Here is a 24,425-nt window from a genome sequence, read left to right on the forward strand (position 1 = left end):
AACTTTTAAATGAAAACATGTTATTATCGTACGCGCCGCATACTTTTAGTAAGGTAACACATTAAATTGAATTTCTTAAAACATGTATGATTAGATGTGGTGGTGGTTTTCTGAACTGAAGATGTGTCCATAGTATAATGAAGGGGTACAAAGGTGAGTGGTAAGGTTTGAATTTGGAGTTCAATTTAGGAACTGATAGACACGTAATGGAATAGGAGGGTGCTGTTATGCGCATTTCCACTCCATTGTTGTTGAAAACAATCTTTACACCTATGTTGCTAATTATATATCAGGACTGAGACAATTAATTCTCCAACCATACAACTCCATTGCCTCAAGTAATCGATGTGTAAATTATAAAAATAGGAGCGACAAGACCTTTCCACATCCACCCGTAAGAAATATCTGCTGCTAAAAGTTGAGTCGACTGTACAATTGTGACTGTGTCATCAGTATGTATTTGTTTCAGCAGTGTTATAGCTGCACTGTGTGTTTTTCCCATGTTTTTATTGTTCCCAAAGGTACATCGTTACACACACCAGTTAATATTTTTGAGAGTTTGTAAGGGTTTTGACACACAGAGTTCAAAATTACGTACCGAATATAGAGCATAGGTTTATTGTTAAGTTGGAAATATAGATCTTCGTTTTGTGTCATGATTTTGAAGGCTATTATTTTCAATCGATTGTACCTTTCCACATTGAACAATTCTCTCAAAAGAAACAGGAACCTTTGAAGCTTGGGAGTATTTTGGTTTATCCCACATAAATGAATATATATTTTGTGGCAGTTAGGATAATATGATTTAATAGTCTATCACTGTATAATGTTCCAAACCAAAAAGGGTATTTTGGTATTTTAATTGTGTTCTCAATATGATTATTCATCCAAACTTCAAGTTCATTCCAGAAAGTTTGTGTTTCTCTACATCCCAAATAAACATGAAAAATACTCTTATTCAGCTCATTACAAAAAAAGCAAACAGAATTGTAAACAAGTTTAATTCTTAAGAAATTATTTTTAGTATAGATAACGCCATGTAAAAACTTGTATTGGAAATCAAGTAGTTTGACATCTTTCAAATCATTTCTGTAAGTCATAAATATCTGATTCCAATCGAAAGTAACATTAGCAAAAGATGCTTGACATTTAAGACACACTTTAGGTTATTCTCCATTAGAAATCAAGGCGTCATAAAACATTCTAGAGACTTTGCATGATTTCAATATATTCTAATGATATTCAGTTATGAGTAAATCAAAAACTGGGATATTTCTGGAGTGTCTAATAGTATATCCCTAAGAATCAGGTAGCATATTCAAAACATGCAAATAGTCCAGATATGTGCCTTTAATGTCATACATTTCATTCAACTTGTCAAAGGATAAAAAAACAGATTTGTAACACGGGTCCTTAATTGTAAGTAGCTGCACGCTGTTGTTTGAAAACAAAACGAATCTGGACCAGACAATCCAGTGATTGTCACCATGCAATAGAATACCAGAGCATGTGTTTAAGAATCACTATGAAATAGTGACGATACCAGGTGGTGGTGAAAAGGTGAGCGTATTCTGCTCCATGTCCACGTACTTTGATAAATAATGACATTGCGGTGAGAACGAGTAGGAATTGATTATTTTGTTTACGAGATACAATGTTTTAAAAACTTGTTCGCATCCCATGTTTTGTGTATAAATGATAGCTCACCTGAAGTTCATTGCTTGTGACAGAAGGTTTAGTAAATGGAAAGGATATGCAAACACCCTCCGCTTATTCACTGTTACAAAGCTATATCCTATGTAGTTGTCCTGTAAGTAAAGGTGACGTTCATATTGCAACAAATATCTTAACTGGATGAAGAGATGTGAATGAGGTGCACCAATCCCAAAAGCTTTGAGAGCCTGACAAAGTTTCCACCTTAACCTGTTTGAATGGATATTGGATATTTTAGTTCTGAACATATTGCAACACTATGCCTGCCATATTTACTGATATGTTTTCATGAATATCTTTTCAACAAATAATAATGGATAATGTCAGCATCTGCTCTTAAGAATTGTTTGCCTTCTGTGAAAACGGATACGAAAATTACGAAATATCTAAGTGAGGCCACTGGCATTAACATTTGTTTCCTTAGTAAGTAAAAGTATTTATTACTGCCTACCTTCATAACGACAGTCAGTTGGCATCCATTGTAACCAAACTTGGTATTGGGAAAGACGTCCGTAGGATTTGTTATTGCTCCATTGCAGAGAGCCACGTCTGTGAAAGCACGTCCAGTTGGGTGAAACATCAGTGTCCACATCCTCGCCTTTGTATCATGTCCCTGTTTTCAAACAGACATGGTATTCAACATAAGCTTTGTTTAGGATATTGAGGTCATGTTAACCCAGAAGAGATTGAAGAACACCCCTACCATCTGTCATGGTATGGAGCCTTCATTTCATAAGCAGTTAACACGTCAACACATTTATATGTGTCCTTAGGCATCCTTCTTATCAAAACACCGAGTCTACGACAAGTAAACAGCATTAGCAAAGTTCCTTGAGGTCATCCGGGCGTGCACGATCATTGCATCTCAAAAGGGTGTTAATTGTAGACGTAAGGCTACAGCTCCAGGAATATTGGTGGACATAGGTACAAAGTCAGACATTATCAACAGTTTGGCAATCAGTGGTTAGTTCCTACATGCTCTACTACTACCAGCAGGCAAGAGCTTAAGGTATAGGTCAAGCAATAATACTCTGTTACTGAAACAATAGCTAACTTGCCTTGTAGATAGTCCTAGTGAAGCCAGAAGAGATCAGCAGTTCAGCAATCATGTTTGAGTTTCTACATGCTCTACTACTTTCCAGGAAAGACCTTAAGGTATAGGTCAAACAATCATAACTCTATCATTGAAACAATAGATTACCTGTCTTGTAGACAGTTCCAGCACCGCCACATTCTCCACCTGGATGTTACTCTCCAGTAGTACAGGTAAGTCATCCGATGTCCCGACAATCAACACCCGGGACACGTGACACAAGTCGACCGAGGAGCTGGATCTTGTACCGCAGAGCCCAGACTGGTGTAGGAAAGTAGTTTGCATGAAGTTGATATGTTTTCATGTCTCAATAGATATCCCAGTGCTATATTTGTGGGTATGTAAAAAAAAGTATTCATCGAAGACTGACGTGTTCGTGAATAGAAGAGCTAAGAATGATTATTATTTATATTATTTATTACTTTCATAACAATAACTATAATCTCTCTGTTCGTTATATTGGCTCACAGAACCAAAGGTAGGCATGGTAGCCAGGTCACTGGTCACAAATATGGCTGAAACGTTTTATCAAACATAAGTATATTTATTTCAAATTGTGTGAGTGGCACGTATGGCAGGACAAAGCCTTTTCACGAACACAGAACTTCGATGATCCTTTCATATGATTTCCTCCGTTGTATTGCCTTCTACACCGCATGGAATGATTCTGACTCCCTCGATTATTAAGATTGACGTGGACGTTTGTAATTCAGTATTTGAAAGTGACTATGTCCAGTGATAGTCACATCTCATTTCTGAGAAACGCCACTTTTGAAACAGAACATGTGAAACATGTGTTACAGAATATTCTCTTTGTGGTTTAATATGTATGTACACATTGTTTGACGTACCATTTGACCTAAGACTGAAACAGATGTTCTGACGTCACATAGGAGCAGCACGTTGAGGTGGGGCTGGAGCACCTTCTCCACATCATTCAGGATCCTATCTGAGGAGGAGCTGATGTCATAGTCCACATAGAACATACCTGCTGCTTTTAATGAAGAACTGAAGTTGGCATCTGAAACATTTTAAAAGTACAATGCATCGCATATCAAGTTTTCATATCATATCGCATATTATAAACTTTGGCAAAAGATCCACATATTCACATTTTCAAGAACTTAAAGTAACTATGTAATAGTAAGGCACGCTAAACTGTGAAAGTAAAAGAACGGCAATTGTCTGAATGTAAACGTGTTGGATTTATCATTAGAGCTCTTACACAGGCCATGCTGGTTCTCATGCAACACAAGAACAGACTTCCAGGAAAGCGACAGCAGAAGTTCCAGCAACATGGCGTTGTGTTGATACTGACGCTGGCGACGACGAACCGATGAAGAGTGTATCAGTGAGCTGGAATTATAAGATGGGCTTTTAATGCCCATCACACAAATTACCCTGTGGACATATATCCGTGTTTGTCTCGCTGTTTTAACTCTGACAGGCAAACAGAATGCTAATAGTGATAATAAGTGCTAAGAATCAAATTGCTATTTGCAGAAGGCACACATCGATTTTAGATAAGTGTATAACCACTTGATCCCTGGCTGCAATCCGGCTGTCTAACATAGTTTAGCTGATGGGAGGCGATTTGATGAGCATGACACCCTCTGTACACATAAGATATACATGCATACACATTACAGGAAAAAAGTTTCCATTTAGCATTTCTGGTGTCTGGGGTAGTTACTTAACCTTTAAAATGCTGTTCTGATGTGGTGACTGTATCATATTGCAGCGGCGCAGCAAGAGACGAATCAGTTCAGTTAACTGAAACATCGATCAAAGGATTAACCGATAACAAATTGATTAATTGATGGACAGATGTTGCATCTTGTATTGAGAGGTATTATCAATTGCCTAAGTAAAAATTCGAGTCATTTTACATTTCGACTGGAATGTAGAACCACGATATGATTCATAAGCCATAGTTAGGAGAAACAGTTTGTAGTACAAAACATGAACTATTAAACTAAACTCATCCCCGTGCTTTTTTCATCGCTTAGACTAGTTTTGGTACATTTATAACATTACTCATTGCACATAAAATAACCTTTCGCCTTCTCTTCTTTCGTGATCACCTCTGATATAGTAATAATAATAATAATAATAGTTCATTTATAAAGCGCATATTTCCATGCACAATGCATGCTCAAAGCGCTGATGTCAGGACGAAAAGGCTTTTTTGGAAAAGGTGGGTCTTTAGCGATGTTCGAAAGGTTGAAAGTTCTGTCATTTCTCTCAAATGTTGTGGGAGTTGAGTTATGCTGCAGCATAAGAGAAAGTTCTTTGACCAAATTTAACTGTTCTGACTTTAGGAATACACAGAAGATTATGTTTCTCGGAGCGGAGGGATCTTGTTGGTTTGTATGGAGAAAGGAGGTCGGACAGATATTGAGGTGCACTTCCAGAGAGACATCTGAAGGCGAGAATGCAGAGTTTAAAAGTGATGCGCTGTGGAATGGGCAACCAGTGGAGGTCCTTCAACACAGGGGTGATGTGAGCTGACTTGGGTGAGAGAGTGACTATTCTTGCTGCTGTGTTCTGAACCCGTTGCAGTCTACCAATCTGGGATTTTGTTGCACCAGCAAAGAGGCTGTTGCAGTAATCTAGTCTTGTCATCACCAATGAGAGGACAAGGATTTTAGCTGACTCCTTTGTGAGAAGCTTTCGAATGTTTCCAATGTTTCGGAGGAGAAGGAAGCATGTCCTGCACAAGATGGTAATGTGCTGGTCCAAAGACAGCTCAGGAACCACAGTCACGCCAAGGTCCTTAACACTGTTAGATAGTGGAACAGTGGTTTCGCCAAAGTGAAACGACTTGATGTTGGTCTGTTCTCGGCGAGGTGTTGTCCCTACCAGAAGACACTCTGTCTTGTCCTCATTTAGCTTCAGCTTGTTGGTGAACATCGATGACTTAATCTGGTCACAACACTCTGCCATGTGGTCTGTTGAAAGTGTCCCTATTAATTGCTAAATATATCAGTTTAGAAAGGAAGTTAATAAATATTAAGATGTTCATGAATAACCTATACCCAAACACCTTTTCAGCTATTAGAAATTGTCATGCATCACAGAAAAAGTTGTTTAACAAACTATCATCATTATAAACATGATTGTTGACAGTTGGCGCGGAGGGGCGCAAGGCAGCAACGGGAATAGACAGATGCGGATGTGAGCGTCTCAATATCTTTTCTGAATGGTCTGTGACGTCGTCATCAGTGGCATCACATTCAGAGCTGATGGAAATAACAAGCGGTGCGACAGTTGCCTGTCGGAGACCATCACGAAACCAGTAACCGGCTTCAATTTCATTGACAACCTTAGTTACACTGTATTGCCACATGTCAACAGTGATTTTACCCAGCGAATCGGTCACTAACTAGTTTCTATTCGATTTAGTCATGGTGCGTCTTACAATGTCCACTCCATTTTAAATATCTGATCTGTTTACATGGATACAAAGTTTACATGGATAATATACTGCACTATATTTCGCCCCCTTGGTATGTTAGTCAACATAAATGCCCATTAGTTGCTTGGTACACAAACACAAAGTCGGCGTTGTGAATTAGCCGTACTGGCAAGTAGGAAATGTCTGTCATTTTGAAAACCATAATTATATATTGATTATGTTTGAAAGTGTTTGTACAGGTCTTAAATATACTGTTATATTTTAGTTTTTGTCTTCATTCCCCCATTCTGTTTGACTGCTAATGCTTTACATCCACCAGAACATGTCACAAAGTGCTAAATATGTTCCTTCCTCTGAAAGAATATTCAAATAAAACATGTATGTATACTGAACATTGTGCAGGTTGGGATGAGTTTGGGACATCAAACCTTGGATAAGACGTCTTATGGATAGTGCAAATAGTGTGTGAGTAAGTTTAGTATTACCTTCCTTTTAGCAATAGTCCAGCAATATCACTGTGGGGTCATGAGAAATATTATAGTTAACCTTATCAATAAGCAGGAGTGTCATGACAAGATAAATACATGTATATCAAACGGAATATACATTTCAAGCGAGACGCGTTTTTAGGACCATCAGCCTGAACGCAGCCTTGAGAACACTGCAGCTGTGGGACTGAGTGTTGGACAAACAAATCTGTGACGAATGATCCTCGCTACTGGGTCACGATGACTCGTGATCAGGCAAGTCATCGTGACTAACCACTGACCTGCTGTTTGTGGATGGGGAGGAGATGGGCGTGGCCGTATTTCAGTTAAGTGTTACATGGCCGTGATGTATGGAAACTGCTTTGATGACGGTGGTATGAAATGATGTTTAACGCTTCAAGGTTACTGAAGTTAAATATTGAATAAGGTGTGTGGAACAGTATTCCAATTATAGACTTACATCAACAGAGACAATATGAATCTTGTCTGTATAACTAAGCGGAATACAAATGTTTGTTTATAAAAATACGTCCAGCGCTTCATATCCGAGGATTGGTATCCTAATACACCAAAGCAGCACATTGTTGAATACAACATGCCAACGTGGATATTTGATCAGAATATTTTTTCTTGTTCTTACTCTGAATCAGAACCCGTGAAGATCCAGGTTAGAATTCATCGTCAGTAAACCACGCTTGTCGTAGAATGCGACTAACGGGATCGGATGGTCAGGCTCGCTGACTTGGTTAACATCGTACCCCAAATCGATGCTTATGCCGTTGATCACTGGATTGTCTGGCCCAGACTCGATTATTTACAAACCATAAAGCTGGAATATTGCTGAGTGCGGCGTAAAACTAAACTCACTCACTACTCCGAATCAGACATAAACACTTATACAGTAAGCAGCAAATAACATAGATTATATCTTGTATACTGTATGTATGTGTATGCGTGTATAGGTGTGTGCGCGTGTGTAAGTATGTGTATATGTATATATACATATGTATGTACGTGCACACACATGTGCATATATGTGGTGAATAGACGCAAATATTATATCGTACATGTCATTGTACGACCATATTGCGTTATGTCTTTCTGCTTCTCGTCATATTGTACCACCTGACCACTTCGCCCTATGCTTTTTATGCGTCATAGCCATTTGATGTTATTAGGATATATCGTGTCTCACTATCGCCATATCGTGTCATGTTATCAATATGTCGTGTCGCACTATTGCCACATCGTGTCATTTTATCACTATGTTGTGTCTCACTATGGCCATGTCGTGTCATTTTATCACTATGTTGTGTCTCACTATCGCCATATCGTGTCATTTTATCGCTATTACGTGTCGCACTATTGCCAAATCTTGTCATTTTATCACTATGTCTTGTCGCACTATTGCCATATCATGTCATTATATCACTATGTCGTGTCTCACTATCGTCATATCTCGTCATTTGTATCACGATGTTGTGTTGTACCATTGTTATTTCGTGTCATGTTATCACTATATCATATCGGAGTCTAGAGATATCGTATCATAGAATCTTTTCCGATTCTCTGTCGTGCCTTCGGGCCATTTAAAACCTTTCTTGTAAACATCCACTTTTAATAGAAATGATTGAAGTGTATAATGATCTTGCTACTGGCCAATGTGACATCGTCTTTTGTTGGTTACCCAGCCATGTTGGCATTTCTGTGAACACAATGGCCGATCTTGCTGCCAAGGCAGCACTTAGCAAATCTGTGACACGACTTCTTATCCCATACTCTGATTACAAAGCTAGCTTTAGAACCTACATCAGTTATCTGATGCAGAAGAAGTGGGACACCCAAGTAGGTATCAATAAATTACATGAAATAAAACCTTATATTGGTTAAACCCACTTGGGTTGTCAGTCCAGATTTGAAGAGGTCATCATGCGACGATGTCGCATTGGCCAGACACGGTATACACACGAATACTTATTAAAAGGTGAAGATCCTCGGTTTTGCATCCCGCGTGATGAATGAATCACGGTCAAGCATGTCCTGCTTGACTGTGTTGAATATTCCATCTCAAGGGATAACTATTTCAAATCACCAACAATGAAGGATATTTTTAATAATATCAGTTCTTATTTAATTATTGCATTTTAAAAAGAATTAGATTTGTTAAATGATTTGTAATTAGATGAATGTTTTATGATTGGAAGTTTAAATTAGTAACTCAGTTATTAGTGGCTGTATCCTCAAAGGGGGTTAAAGTATTGTAAAATTATTGTCCTCCTCAGAGGGTACGTAAGTCCAAAAACATTCAAAGTAAATTCAAACTTTCCACTATTTTTAATCGAAGAATAAGTGTCTTTTTAACTGTATGGCTAGATGTGTCTAAATTGCTAACGGCTGAAGGGATGATGTAAATCCAGCTAGGGTCAGTGCAGGAAGCAAATGTACTGTAAGTCCCCATGGTCCCTAGTATGGTGATCTAACTTCAGTTGTTGGCAATCTATGGCCTGTTTTTATTTTGTATTGTCCTCTATAGTTAAAGTATTTTAGTGTTTAATTACTAGTTTTAAATTGAAATCTGTGATATACTAGTTGTTTTACTGTCCTTTATCTATTGTAGAATTATAACTTGTTTGTAGTCACGATATGGCTGAAATATTGCCGATTTGACTTAAAATCTTAACTCACTCACTCACTTACAACATGACGTACAAAACGAGGAGTGTAAGAAAACTACAAGAGGAACACCTCTGTAACACGCCTTGCACGTAAACCTACATGTACACAAACCCTACGTTTGGTTAGTGTTGTTTGTACACCACCCTGCACACGTTGCTAACTTGGTTGTCTAAACACTGACAAGTATGACATTGAACTTCCTCGAGGCTATACTGCACAAACACAGACTTGAATATTATCACGCACAAAAATAGTCCCTGTAAAAAATCTGCTATACCTTTTCGTGTATAGAGGCCTTAGCGAAGTGAGCTTGTGTCGCTTATTCCGATGTCGATTTGATCACCACCACCAGACATCTCAGCAGACATCTGAGATATTCATCCTTTGTTCTTTCAGGAAACGGGAACAATCAGGATGATTTACAAGGGCATCACTTTGGTGGTTCTTTTGACGATCCTACATAGCGGCAAATGTAAGTGACTGTTATTGCGCCATGATCTATGATTGTACACTGTATCATCAATCTGACACTGATCTTTTACTGTAGTCATTTTTAAAAAACATATCTATTCACTGTATTGTTACGAAGAATAGAGACGTAATGTTGATCAATGCTTCATTCAACATGGAAGTTCCCGAATATCACAATTTGGGGGACGCAGAATGAGTGAGTGAGTGAGTATGTGTTTCCGCCCCTTTTAGCAATATTCCAGCAATATCACGGAGGGGGACTACAGAAATGGGTTTCGCACATTGTACCCATGTGGGGGAATCGAACCCGGGTCTTCAGCGTGACGAGCAGACGCTTCAACCTTCAGGCTACCCCACCGCCCCCCTGGGGAACGAACAGACATGATGACGTCGATGTAGTATTTGTAATAATAAGCATATCTGATTGAAACAAGAAACCGCACAACTCTTTCGGATAACAATGAACTGATTATTTGGGATTAATTTTAAATAAAAATCTTATTGAATCTAAATCTTGTTAAGATTAAAATCGGATGACCTCGTATAGGACCAAGACTACGCTTTTTTTTAAAAAGCTGCACACCTGCCAATTTATTTTCTATTCATGAAAATCATCTTTCAAACAGCCCATAAATAATTCTAAAAACTGTATGATGTAAGAAAGGTATGTAGATATTTATCACAGACTGGACATGTTAAAGATACGTTTCTGCGTGTTTTATCTAAACACGTTTAAGACCTGTGCACACAAACAGTGCTTGAAAATTTCATGTCACTTCTGCATAATCCACCAGAAATAAATCATACCTATATATTTTTCAAACCTTCGAGAACATGTTAAACATGTATTTTAGAGGACAAAGAGCATGTTATGGTTTGCATCAAGAATATAAAACATCTCTTAAGAAAACTCATTTCCCCACCCCCACCCCCACCCCCGACCCTCCTTCCGTGAAACATGACTCCGACAAAACAGAATTGCAAGATAAATGTTTGGATAGTAAGCCAGATCACTTTTGTGTGTTTATATTGTTGGTGTCCACTTTGTGTGTTCTGTTGACTCTACAATGCACTGAACAAGGCTCAGCACAAATTCATGGTGTTTTAAATGTTTAAAGTTATGAAGTTTGCTTTTAAATCAGTCATGCACTGTACAAACATTTGAAAATATTTGGAAACAGATCTGCCCTGAACAGCAACATTGAAATCAATGATTGAGTGTCAAAGCGAACAAAAAGACACTCCAGTTAATTATGTTTACATTTATTGAGATAAGAATTGCTGTTGGTCGAGCCATTCGTAAAACATAATGAATCTCCTAAACACAAAATTCATGTATTCTAAATGCCGAGCCAAGACGTCTACACATTAGCTTAATGTACTATAGTCCGTCAACTTTTGGCACCCTGTTTTTCACAATTTACATAAAACTCCTGAATATTTTAAAACGCTACTCTATGGTAATTGTATACTGTGACCTAACAAGATATCGATTTTTGGTAATTCTAAAACGATTATTAAAGATTTTGCCTTTAAACCTGTCATATAATTATTGTAAAACTGTGGAGACTTTTACCAGGGGTTAACGCACGTGATGGAAAAGCCAACAACATTGTAAAATGTGTGTCAGCGTGATATGTACATGCACGGGTATTTACATTAGCACGCTCAAGTGATGTCAAAGATCGTCAACACACAGGTTGTGGTAAAAACGATGTTGTACAAAGATGACCGGTAAATCATCAAAAGAGTTTACAACTTTTTCAAGCGCAAGGCAAAGCGAAAAAACCCCTCTTTTTGAATGGAGTGTTTCTCCAAAAGACACTTAATGCCACCAAGATCTGCAAAAGAACATAGCAAAGAGTTATCTCCCATGACACTATTTCAGAGACTGACGATGACATGACAGTTAAATCGGGGTCCGTCTCAAAACATGCAAAGAAAAGATAGCTTGATGAATTCGATAGAAGGGTTGTGAGGGACGTCATGCGTCGATTAAATCGACCCAGTGAGTCCATATCGTCAAGCAAACTGAAGAAAATATTGTTCAAAAGAAGACCATGACATCAATGTATCAAAGCATACCATATGCAAGCTGTTGCTCAAATTTGGATCTTGATACAAGAGATTGAGCAACCAGTATTTACAGGCTTCAATAAATCTACTTGTTTAAAATGGATTTGTCATGATTATACAGTCCCTTTAGATTTGCTTGCAGGCGTAACAATGTAAACAAGATGCACGTGTGTCCCACCATGTTGTTTGCTGTTCCATCGTATCATTTTACTCCCTTGTATAACTACTTATATTTTTCATATTTTTATAAGATGGCTTCTTAAGAAGAAGCTTTAATAATTGACATAAGATTATAAAAATTTAAATCTTAGATATGTCATAAGATATAAAGAGCGTATGCCTAAAAACATTTTGAAGGCATTTTTGGTTAAAAAGGTAAATTGTGATGTGACAGGGTGTTTAAGGTTTATCTTTCCCTTAAATACTTAAGGTAATTGGGAGATTCCTTTAAGACACATGGGCTAGTGTTTGGAGATAAAGCTATAAATACTTGTCGTCTGGGGTTAGCTTAAGGCACCTCGGGACAAGGGTCGCCCCAGCATTGGTCCAGAGTGAAAGAACTACTGATAAGAGAGAGGGAGCCAGCGTGAGAGTTTAAGACAAAGACAGTGTGGGTGTGAGAGCAGAGAGAGAGAGAGAGAAGCTAAACTGAGAGGCTGCTCCATGTGCTTCATCACACAGAAAGTTATGGAATACAAAATGAACTGGATACTCTCTTGTGTGATATGTTGGTAGACCAACCCCACTTGGTTCACATTTGGCGTCGTCGGCAGGATAGAGAGTTAAGTCCAATGGATTCTACTTTGCTCTGAGGAGGAACAATACCACTGTGTGATATGGAAAAGCAAGGAGACTAAGACTGACTGTTCTCATCACAAGAATGGAAATATGCAGGGAGTGGTGATGCAGTTAGCAAAGACGGAGCATGGAGATTTGGTGCCATTGTTGAAGAATGGACTTTTAACCAGTTTGATACTGTGTGTGAGCATGGCCTCCCACTAACTGGCCTGTCAACTTTAACGAGACACAGCTGCTAGGACCACTATGGGCAGCAAGAGTTAGCTTGCCCCTGAGAAACACTACTCCCCCAGCACACCCTTCCCCCCAGATGGTTGTATCCCCCCTGGAGACTGGTAACTGGACAAGGAGCAAGAGGAAGTGACACTGGATACACCAGTGCCATGACAAGATGGCTAACTTCCTGTGGATGGACAGTGAAGGAGAAAGGACCCAAAGCTCTTTCTTCTGAGTTTCTGAGACATTCATGACTTGGGATGTGAATATTATTGACCCTAGCAGTGCCAAACAAGGACAATATGCTCAGAAAGTGACTTTATAAAAAGTTATAATTCATAAAATGTCAACATTGTGTGTATCATTATATTGTTTACATTGTGTTTGTATTGAGGCACATGGAGGGTGAATGTTGACGGGAAGTGGAGTCTTGTATATTGCGCATCTGGTTTAAATGAATCAAGTTGGGGCAAGTGATTTATCTCAAAAATGAAATTTATTTAGTCATTTAATTGTGTAAACTGAGCTGTTTTGGGAATAGTGGAAAAGACTGTCCTAAATGAATTTCCTTTACCATATCACCTTGAAAAGAACCAAACCAAACGTTGTTTATGTTGAGTTGAGTTGAGATAAGGTTAATTTATCAATATAGTCCTGTTATCCCCTTGTTTAGTTAGACTTCCCAGAATTTATCCTAACTGAAAATGGCTGAGGCAAAGTTGAAAGATGAGATAAAAAAATTAAGGGAAGCATTAGAAGAAGAACGAGGTAGGTGACAGAGTTATTTTGAAGATCTGCAGGCAGTGAGGAAGGGAACTGAGAGAAAAGATGGAAAGGAAGGTAAGGAAAGAAATAGGATAATCTACTTTGGTAAGGATATCAAGGTAAGTAAATTTACTGGCACAGAAGAGGGCATCCGGTTTCGTGATTTTAAAGAACAGGTTAATCGAGCAGTAAAACAGTCAAACTTTTCACCTGTGGAAGAAGCTAATCCCTTTTGGCGCACTTAGAGGGAAATGACAAAGAGGAGCTTCGAATTAGACCTAGAGAAGCACAAGAAGACCCCAATACGATCTGGGAAATACTTCAGGATGTTTTTGAAGACTCATGTTCAGTACATGAGCTTCAAAAATGTTTTTTTGACAGGCGACAGCAGAAGAGTCCCTGCGGCATTTTTCATATTCCCTCAGTGAACTCATTGACAGGGTCTACAAGAAAAATGCCGCCATTGTACCCGACCGAGACCTAGCCCTGAAACATCAATTTTCGGAGAATGTAAGGGAGGGTTGGCTTCGGAGAGAACTCAAACAGCTTGCTCGTCAGTCACCAAAGCTGACCTTCCTACAGCTTCGGGAAGAGGCTTTGAAGCTGAGTTAGGACGATTCTGCTAATTCTGAGTCATTTAGCAGGACCGTAGCAGCAGAGGTGAACAATACAAAGGAGCTCCAAGATCTAAGAGAAGAAGTTCAGAATTCCATCGCAGAACATAAGAGGCAGATAGATCAACTCTCTTCTATGTTCCACAAGACCTTGGAACAGCTATAGAGTTCTCAGCAACCTTCAACTCAAATGCAAGGCTGCTATGTCTGTAACGACCCACGGCATTTTACTCGTGATTGCCCGGATAATCCAAGGCAACAGAGAGCAAGAGGCAGGGGGCGTGCCAGAGGTCGCTATTACCAGCAAAGTAGAGGGGCTAATAGGAACCAGCACCCAGCACAATTGCATGGTAACCAAGGACTGGCTTCCCCTCACTTGCCGGAAAACTGAAACCCTCTACTACCATGAGTCGGGTAGTAGAAGGGTGTTGTACAGGCTCATCCATGTCTGGCAGTTTGCAACTCCAAGATTTTTCCCATATTGTGTCTGATTGTCCAGTAGTTAGAGTCTCCATGGGTGGAGTGGAAACCAACTGTTTGTTGGATACAGGGTCGATGGTTACCACGATTACAGAATATTTTTTCAACCACTTCTTCAAGTCAGGGATGGCTCATGCTTAAGGCAGCCAATGGTTTGGAGATACCCTATATTGGTTATATAGAACTGGACATTGAAGCACTGGAAAAACAATTCCTAAAAGAGGAATCTTGGTTGTTGACAACAGTTCCGATATGACAACCAGGCAGCGGAGGGAGCAGGTGCCATGTATACTAGGAATGAATGTGATTAGGCTCTGTAGAGACATGCTACTTGAAGACCTTGGACAGAACTTCCAAAGCAAGATGTCCGAGATGTCTGTTCATGAGTCGTGGATCAAAAGTTTCAAGCAAATACTTAAACAAGATCCACCCTAGGTACAGTCAAGGTAGCAGGAAGAGAGCCCGTATGCATACCAGGTAAATCTGTTGCGATTGTGGATGCAATCTGTCATAACGACAACAACAGTGCTGTTAACTATGCAATGTTTGAGCAGATTCGGGTCTCACCTGGACATCTGCCTGCAAATGTGCATGTTGTAAACACTCCGGTTCCAGTACAGAACCGAGCCTTCCAAATCAGGGTCGCAAACATGGGACTGTCTGATGTTTGGCTCAAGCCCAAAACCAGAGTGGGTGTACTGTCACAGGTGGAAGAAATTGAGTGACTTCCATCAGAAAAGAAGATGAAATTTCGTGTAACTCATGGGGCAGAAGTATACCTGGAACAGGTAAGTGGAAAACTGTAAGCTGATCACAGCAGTGAAAAGGAAGATGCAATGCCTGTTGACATCTCAAAATGTGACTGCTCCATTGAAGAGAAGGTGAGATTAGGAAGCTTATTAAAAGCTTACAGTAATGTGTTCGCAAAGGATGACCTTGACCTGGGATACACAGACACTGTGAAGCATCAGATTCCAACCGAAGATGATGCCCCTGTCGCCCAACCTTATCGCAGAATTCCACCAAGTCAATTTTCTGAGGTTAGGGAACACATCAAAAAGCTATTACAGCAGGATGTCATCAGACCAAGTCATAGCCCTTATGCATCACCAATTGTCGTGGTGCGCAAGAAAGAATCCTCGATTCGCCTATGTACTGATTATCGAAAGTTGAATTCTAAGACCCGAAAAGATGCATTTCCTCTGCCCAGAATCGAAGAGAGCTTGGATGCACTCCATGGCAGTCAATGGTTCTCAACACTGGACATGGCCGTTGGGTACAACCAAGTGGCAGTAGAGTAGAAAGACAAGGAAAAGACGGCTTTTACCACTCCCTATGGGTTGTATGAGTACAACCGCATGCCTTTTGGGTTGTCGGGGCCTCCTGCTACATTCCAGAGGCTTATGCAACATTATTTCAGGGAGCAGATATTCCAAATTCTGCTGGTTTACTTGGATGACATCGTTATATTTGCCAAGTCTTTCGAGAACACTTCGCTCGGTTGGAGGATGTATTCTAAATCTTGAGAAAACATGGTTTAAAGCTCAAACTGAGCAAATGTCACTTTCTGCGGCGAGAGGTTAAATATCTTGGGCATGTCATATCTGCCGAAGGTGTTGCAACTGATCCAGAGAAAGTGAAAGCTGTAGCAGAGTGGGAAGTACCCAAGACCTTGAAGGACTTGAGATCATTTCTGGGGTTTGCAAGCTACTACAGGCGATATGTAAAGGGTTTCTCCAACATAGCAGGGACCTTGCATAATGCAGTCAACAGGTTGAGTACAAGCAAACCACAAACATCGTTACAGTCTGCCTGGGATGATAATTGTCAAGCCGCTTTCGATAGTTTGAAAGGTAAACTAATCTCAGCACCTGTGCTAGGGTATGCTGATTTTACCAAACCTTTAATCGTTGAGACTGATGCCAGTCTAAATGGTCTTGGCGCCATTCTATCCCAAAAGCAAGATGGGCAAAGAAGAGTGATCGCTTATGCCAACAGGAGTTTGAGACCCACTGAGAAAAAATGCAACAATTACAGTACCATGAAAATTGAATTGTTGGCACTCAAGTGGGCCATTACTGACAAGTTCAGGGATTACTTGCTTGGACATAAATTCACAGTATTTACTGACAATAACCCAGTGAGTCACCTTCAAACAGCCAAACTGGGTGCAGTAGAACAGAGATGGGTGTCCCAGCTTGCAGCTTTTGATTTCGAGGTCAAGTACCGAGCAGCACAGCATAATAAGAATGCTGATGCCCTGTCGAGAAAGAAATCGACTAGCACTTTGACATGTGCATCAGTTCAGGCAACTTTGAACACACAGAAATCCACAATGGTCCCAGAAAGTGTTATGATTTCTGCACAACAGGGTAAACAAGGCATTGAGTCTAAAGTTTCTTTTCCGAGTTATTCTCAAAAAGAAATAGCGCTCATGCAAAGCAAGGATGCTGCTATCCAAAGAACACTACAGTATATTGGTATGGGAAGAAAACCTACAAGAGAAGAGAGAAAGCAAGAACAGAGGAAAACATTAGACCTACTCAAACAGTGGAGGAAGTTGTCTGTTCATGATCAACTTCTTTTCAGAGAAATTCAAGATCCCTATATTGGACTGATTAGACAACTTATCCTTCCCACCATAATGTTTTGCACAGTATACATGACCAGGCAGGACATCAAGGTATTGAGCGTACACTCAGTCTTTTAAGAGACCGTTGTTTCTGGCCAGGCATGTATAAGGATGTCGAGAACTGGTGCAAAGATTGCACAAGGTGTGCTGTTGTGAAGATGCCACAACCAAAGATTAGACCACCACTGGGCCATCTTCTCGCAACAAGACCCTTAGAACTTGTAGCCATGGACTTTACTGTTCTTGAGCCCTCTACAAGTGGCAAAGAGAATGTTCTGGTAATCACTGATGCCTCCACAAAGTTTACAGTGGCAGTTCCTACCAAAGACCAAAAAGCAGTGACCACTGCCAAGGTATTAGTTTTGGTATGGTTCCATCGATATGGGCCTCCCGAGAGAATTCATTCCGACCAAGGTATGAATTTTGAGTCAGCGGTAGTAAGCAGTTTATGTTCTCTGTATGGTGTATGTAAGAACCGGACCACTCCATACCACCCTCAAGGAAATGGACAGTGCGAGCGGTTCAACAGAACCCTACATGAACTGCTTAGAACTCTTCCAAAGGATAAAAAGAAGAAATGGCCTGATTATCTTCCGGAATTGCTGTATTATTACAATGCCATTCCCCATTCATCCACAGGTTTTTCCCCATTCTTTCTGATGTTTGGAAGGCATCCACAACTCCCAGTTGACTGTTTGCTGGGTGGGGCGACATAAGAACCAGGTGATGAGGAAGTTGACATGCCAGAATGGGTAGATCAACAACAGGAAAAACTTATCTATGCTTACAAAAAAGCAGGGGAGCATCTGCAATCTGATGCCAGAGCAAGAAAAATTCGTCATGACGAACAGGCTCACCTTGGTTCACTTGTGTACCTAAGGAACCGGCAGGTCCAGGGTAGAAACAAAATTCAGGATCACTGGAATAGTACCCTTTATGAAGTGATGGAAGAACTAGACCGTGATGGGAGACTGTACAGGGTAACACCTGTATATATCGATGGACCAGACAAGATTGTTAACAGGACAGAAATGAAGGAATGTTCATTCAGGGGTATCACAAAAGTGGCCCGGGCAGTGGTAAGTAAATCAGAGGATGACGAAGAGCAGGATGGGAGTGGGTCAGCTATCAGTGCCTCAGAGTCCTCTGATGAAGAGATTTTTCTGGTAGAATGCCCAGACAAAGTAGACACTCGAGCATCTGTCTCACCTCTAACTCAGGCGAAGGAACCAATGAGGAGGTCTGCAAGGGCTAATAAGGGAAAGCACTCTAACCTTCACAATCTGCCCAAATCTGTTAACACTAACAATCAGGGGGTAATTCCTACTAATCCTGTTTCTGGCAGTCTTTGTAGTACAGAGAGTACACTAGTCAACCTGAGTGCGAGACTCATGAAAGTTGCTATACAAGAGGTAAGTAATGCACTAAAGCAGACAGGCAAGAACTAGTAGTGGTGTATATGTAAATATATGGTGTATAACTAGTGGTTACCATTTCAGTCACTAGTTTCAAAACACAAGTTTCCATGTAGTTTCAATGATATTAGTTTGTAGCTAGGCCTAGGGGACTTAGTTCATTCTGTCAAGGATTATAGAGTGAATGGTTATTGTGTATATGGAATGATAAGATGCATACTGCATAGTAGAATATAGTGTAGTGTAGATATTTGTATCAAATTAAACTATTCCAGTATCAGGCAAAAAAAAAGATTTAAATAAATAAGTTCTAATTTAAGAAAACATTTGGCTATTTTTGAAGTTTTCGTGGACGTAAACTTACAGCAGGGGAGAATGTGACAGGGTGTTTAAGGTTTATCTTTCCCTAAATACTAAAGGTAATGGGGAGATTCCTTTAAGACACATGGGCTAGTGTTTGGGGATAAAGCTATAAATACTTGTCGTCTGGGGTTAGCTTAAGGCACCTCGGGACAAGGGTCGCCCCAGCATTGGTCCAGAGTGAAAGATCTACTGATAAGAGAGAGGGAGCCAGCGTGAGAGTTTAAGACAAAGACAGTGTGGGTGTGAGAGCAGAGAGAGAGAGAGAGAGAGAGAGGCTAAACTGAGAGGCTGCTCCATGTGCTTCATCACACAGAAAGTTATGGAATACAAAATGAACTGCATACTCTCTTGTGTGATATGTTGGTAGACCAACCCCACTTGGTCACAGTGAAAAACAGGGTGCCAAAAGTTCAGTTGACGGACTATGGTAATAGATGTGTCATCAGTGATCCATTTTCAAGATGTCATCAATATTTTGCCTTTTACGTCCAATGAAATCTATTTAAGTTTATGCTATGGAATGTTAGATATGGTACAGAATATGATGTAATATAACTTCTTATTGCTATAGATGTGAGGTATTTCGCATCATCCTGTTAATGTAATGTTGCGTTGAATTGACTTAACAGGTGAAGACTACTTGGTGGCTGTAGCATATCAGGGTGAAAGGACGTACATCAGGTACTTAGCAGGAGAAACTGGGGGCCTGGTGGAGATGCAGTATCCTCACCTCGCCGACAAAAGAGTTGATCGATTGGGTCCCTTCTATAGTAGATCCCAACGTGTAAGCGACCAGGTGAAAATCATAAGTGAAGTAGGAAATGCGGCTGTCATTGTAAGCGGAAGTGACGACGATATAAACATTGTGGTAGATGCTGACGGTGTATTCTCTCCACTTCCTATATCTGCCCTTGGTACCAAGTACATTTTACCTTCCAGTCTCGCCTCTAACCGTTATTACCGATCCTTGTTACTAATAGCTACACACAACATCAGCACTACTGTTGATATATACTTTCGACTGGACAGAGGAAGTGTTTACTTTCTCTACTACGAGTACAGTGACGGCGATGTATTATCCCTTAAACTTAATCCGTATCAAACGTTAAAGGTGTCCACTCCATATGATCTATATGGAACGATCATTGACAGTGAGCACAGCATAGCCGTCTATAGTGGTATGGAATATTTCTATAGATACACTGTGTATGACCAACTGCTGCCGGTCAAGCATTACGGCCAGGAGTACGTTGTTGCTGTAGATGACACCAAACTGGAGCTGCAGATCATCAGTGAACACAGCCACGTGCAGATCACCTTCAGTTCTGGAGTCACAGTCTCTACTGGCGAGCGTCGTCTCTATAACCGCTCTCTTGAACGGGGAGAGAGTCTTCACTTCACCGCCACACGCCCGGTACTGGTGACACTCAGTCGAGCAGATGGTTACAACAGTTCCTTCACAACCGTACCACCTGTACAATCGTACGTCACACACAAAGGAGTCTGGTTATATTATAACAATCTTCGTGTAAAACTAAAGATACTAACTGACAGGAGAGCGACTGTGTTAACTAAAGAAGAACGGCTCAACGATCTCCTGACGTGGAGGGCTATAGCGGGCAGCAGATACAAAGTTGGCACACTGGTACAGTCAAGATATACATCTCCGACATTCATATCCAGTGACCTCCCCTTCACAGTTCTGTCCTTCTATAACGGATCAGTCTATAACTCAGGCTACAATCTGTCTGTAGAGGCACTAGTACATTACAAAGGTATGTATCATAGTTTCCTTAACTACATTGTGGTGATTAACTCACAATGTTCTTAATATGATTCATACCCTATTGACTCTGTAGTTAGTACATGTGTGTCATGTTTTCATGGTCGATCCGGTTGTCTGGACCACAGTAGAATCACAGTGAAGTTGATTCACCTTGATTATAACCACTCTTTGGCATATCCCTGTTCATAGATTAAATAAAACTTATGCATGTTGGGAACATATGGTTGTCATTTCAAGGATATGTCATGACTGATATGTCAATTGAAAGACTCATGCATTCTAATGAAGATTATATGTGCTATTTATCCCGTGCTTAACTAACTAACCATCGGATTATCAAATGCATAAACACAACTATGTACCTTACAGGTCAAACTTACTTGATGCCATTGGCAGTGTACAATCGTAACTACCACAAAATACCCCGGATACTCGCTACTGCTGGAGAGACGGGAGGCCAGTGGCAAGTACAGGATCCACACTCTGGGCAAGTCTGGTCTCGACGCTTCAATCCTTACAACACAGACTATTATTACCCCCAACGCCATAAAGCGTACACTGTAATTCTGGTACTGGTGCTTGTCAGAGATGATGCTATTCAGATCAAAGGGGGAATGAACGATTACACATCATTCTGCCCCCTTCCAGTGTCGGAACTAGGCACGAAGTACATTGTGACTTCCTGTCTTCCTACTGACAACATTCACGTGGACACAACGTCGTACATGTCCGTCTTGGTGATAGCCACACACAGCAAGAAAGCGGATATTGACGTCATCTTCAGACTGGACGGCAACGTTACCTACGACGGCAGGACGTACATCGACGGGGACATTCTCAGTTTCAGATCAGATAATTATCAGACATTCTCCTTAAACAGTTCATCTGATATGACCAGAACCATCGTTAAAGCTACGGACACAATAGCTGTCTATAGTGGCACATATCATGTGCGCGATACGATCTTCACTACTTTCGAGCAATTGCTTCCCGTGAAACATCATGGACATGACTATGTTGTCGCAATCCAGAACCCGTATTACTTTGACATAATATACAGGACTGCCCTTCAACACCAACTTCAAGTTGTTACCGACCACAGTGACACGAACATCATGTTTAACAACGGTTCTTCCATATCAGTGGGTGAAGATGGAGTGTACCGTAAACCATGTGGAAATTCTGAAACGTTCTACTTCAACACCACAAGGCCAGTAATGGCCACATTGTGTGTCTTTGGAAGGTATTACCATCGTGATGCGTTAGTTGTAGTGCCCCCAGTAAGCCTATACTCCAGGTTAACAACATATGCCCAGGGTACCGTGCAGATTATGACAGATCAAGATAACGGTGATGTGGCCGTTGAACAAATTCATGACAGTATATCTACAGTTTTAAGCCCTCCAGTCAAATGGAAGAATGTGTCAGGTACAAGATACAAAGTGGGAACATTAAGAAGTGGGAGATACATAACAACCATCCGTTCTGATGCTTCCTTTGCTGTCCTTGGATACTATGACAATTTAATATACAAGGGAGGATACAGTTTTAGGAAAAATCATGATACAGGTTGGTTTATCGGTGTACATTTATGTGTAAAAACATAGAATCTTACAAACAAATGATGCATTTATCTGTATTGCAGGTAGAGCCTTCCATTCTCAACTTGGCGTCTACCGTCTACCCAATACGCACGTGCTTGACCCCTTAGATACTTTTCAAAAACAAAAATTATCAGAATTAGCCAGTCTAATTGTTGCTATAATCTCCAGCAATATGACCAATACCATGTTGAGATTTCGTGTGAGAATAATTTCAAGCACTATGGCGGGAATACATCTGTGCTGATAGCGGCATGTGACCTTCCTGATTGTTATTTCATGCCGACGACATAGATCGTTGTTCATTCATTCAGTCACCGGTTGGCCTGATCATTGATAGATTGTCTTGGTGTATCGTTCGTTGCAACATCAACTTCCTCTCATTGTACCCACAAGCTTTTCCGAATCATTCCAGAAACCTCTGTACCAGATGGACTTGGCAACAGGTTAGATACCAGTGATCGCTTCAAAGGTAAAGAATGTAATGTAGTTTGATTGTTTTAGTGATCAAAGCGCTATATTAGATTACATAAATCCCAGCCATGTACTTCAAGGACAATAGCAATAGTGATGAGTGATATTCAGTCACTGTCTACCTTTTCACCCATCCTAGGTCGTTTATACAGGGAGTATTTCTGTGTAAGACTATCACTCTTAATGCCCAAAGACGTTGATGGCGCTTTAGATGAAGAAAAGTATTTCGGATCAGTGTACAAGTAGAACTGTGCCAATAATGTTCCAATCATGTTATTGTTTATATGTATCTCACGCCGTGTAATTGTGAATACTAGATATTATGTTTGCTAAACGAAACAAAGTCTCGTGTACGTTAGAATATACTAATACCTAGACAATATACTGAACGGCTTCACTAAATCATTTCAGGGACCTCGACATCAGATGGAAGCGGAATCAAGATAAATACAGGCGGGTGTTTCCCTCTTTACCGCGATGCATTTATACGACGGACCTCGTCATAGCCTTACTACCACTGTACTACAGTATAGTATCTCCCGAGCAGCGCGACCGCCTCCGTGGTGTAATGGTTATACCACAAAACGTTAAAATATGGCACTTGTTGGTCCCTGACTGGCGCTTGGCATTAATACAAGGGTACAACAAGGATTGGTCGGCTCGGAGTCAGTATAATGTGTCTGAGTGGGGTATTCATACATGGTAAATCAGTGAGCTAGCACAATAAAGACAGCTTAAGTCTGGGCTAGTACTAGCAGCCACACATACACACGCATGCATGTCGTCATATGAGCAAAATATTCTTAAGTGCGACGTTAAACACCATTTGACCTCACCTCACCTGAGCAACGCTGATTTCCAAACGTTTTAGCTAACTAGTAGATTCCAACAAACACAACTACATAGTGTAAAAAGCATTGTGCCCACTGTTCTTATGCATCACAGGTCCTGAAATCATTAATATATTGTTCAATGTGGCGTTTACCTAAACAAACAACCCTTTCTCGTTTTTATAATGGTAACTTTACTTCCAATGACTTCACTAAATCGTTCCAGAGACCTCTACACCAGATGGAATTCGAATCAAGTTAAATGAAGATGACTCCCTCCAAGGTGAATGTTTCTTTTCTTCTCGTCGTCCAATCGCCCGTCATATTTATCAATATTCCTCTTTGCCACGATATCACCCAAATATATGTAAGGCTCCTTGGTTTCCAAGAGATGATATCCACTATCTAAGCATAGCAACGTAATTCCAAAAGGTATATCATAGATATGCATACATCAGAGGATCGTATTATAAGTTCATGTTACAAAGCGAAAACGTGGGCCCTTTTCTCAACATT

The 24,425-nt window shown here is 40.3% G+C and overlaps 1 protein-coding gene across 1 annotated transcript; it reads left to right on the forward strand.

Moving 5' to 3' along the window:
* Window positions 1-9,711: 9,711 nt before the first annotated feature.
* LOC124264988 lies at window positions 9,712-23,659 on the forward strand. The gene is made up of 5 exons (XM_046699767.1): window positions 9,712-9,860; window positions 19,848-20,993; window positions 21,374-22,573; window positions 23,021-23,077; window positions 23,491-23,659. Exons 1-5 carry the CDS (start codon window positions 9,803-9,805, stop codon window positions 23,583-23,585), a joined length of 2,556 nt encoding a protein of 851 aa, XP_046555723.1. The 5' UTR covers window positions 9,712-9,802; the 3' UTR covers window positions 23,586-23,659.
* The last annotated feature ends 766 nt before the right edge of the window (window positions 23,660-24,425 follow it).

Source organism: Haliotis rubra, unplaced genomic scaffold (genome assembly GCF_003918875.1).
Source record: "Haliotis rubra isolate DU_JTF1 unplaced genomic scaffold, ASM391887v1 Scf954, whole genome shotgun sequence".
Taxonomy (NCBI): domain Eukaryota; kingdom Metazoa; phylum Mollusca; class Gastropoda; order Lepetellida; family Haliotidae; genus Haliotis; species Haliotis rubra.

What these genes read in the sequence shown, in the direction of transcription:
- LOC124264988 (XM_046699767.1), top strand. Translation starts at nt 9,803, where the DNA reads ATGATTTACAAGGGCATCACTTTGGTGGTTCTTTTGACGATCCTACAT. An exon ending in GGCACTAGTACATTACAAAG is followed by an intron (nt 20,994 to 21,373) that starts GTATGTATCATA and finishes TGTACCTTACAG; the next exon opens with GTCAAACTTACTTGATGCCA. An exon ending in TAGGAAAAATCATGATACAG is followed by an intron (nt 22,574 to 23,020) that starts GTTGGTTTATCG and finishes GAATCATTCCAG; the next exon opens with AAACCTCTGTACCAGATGGA.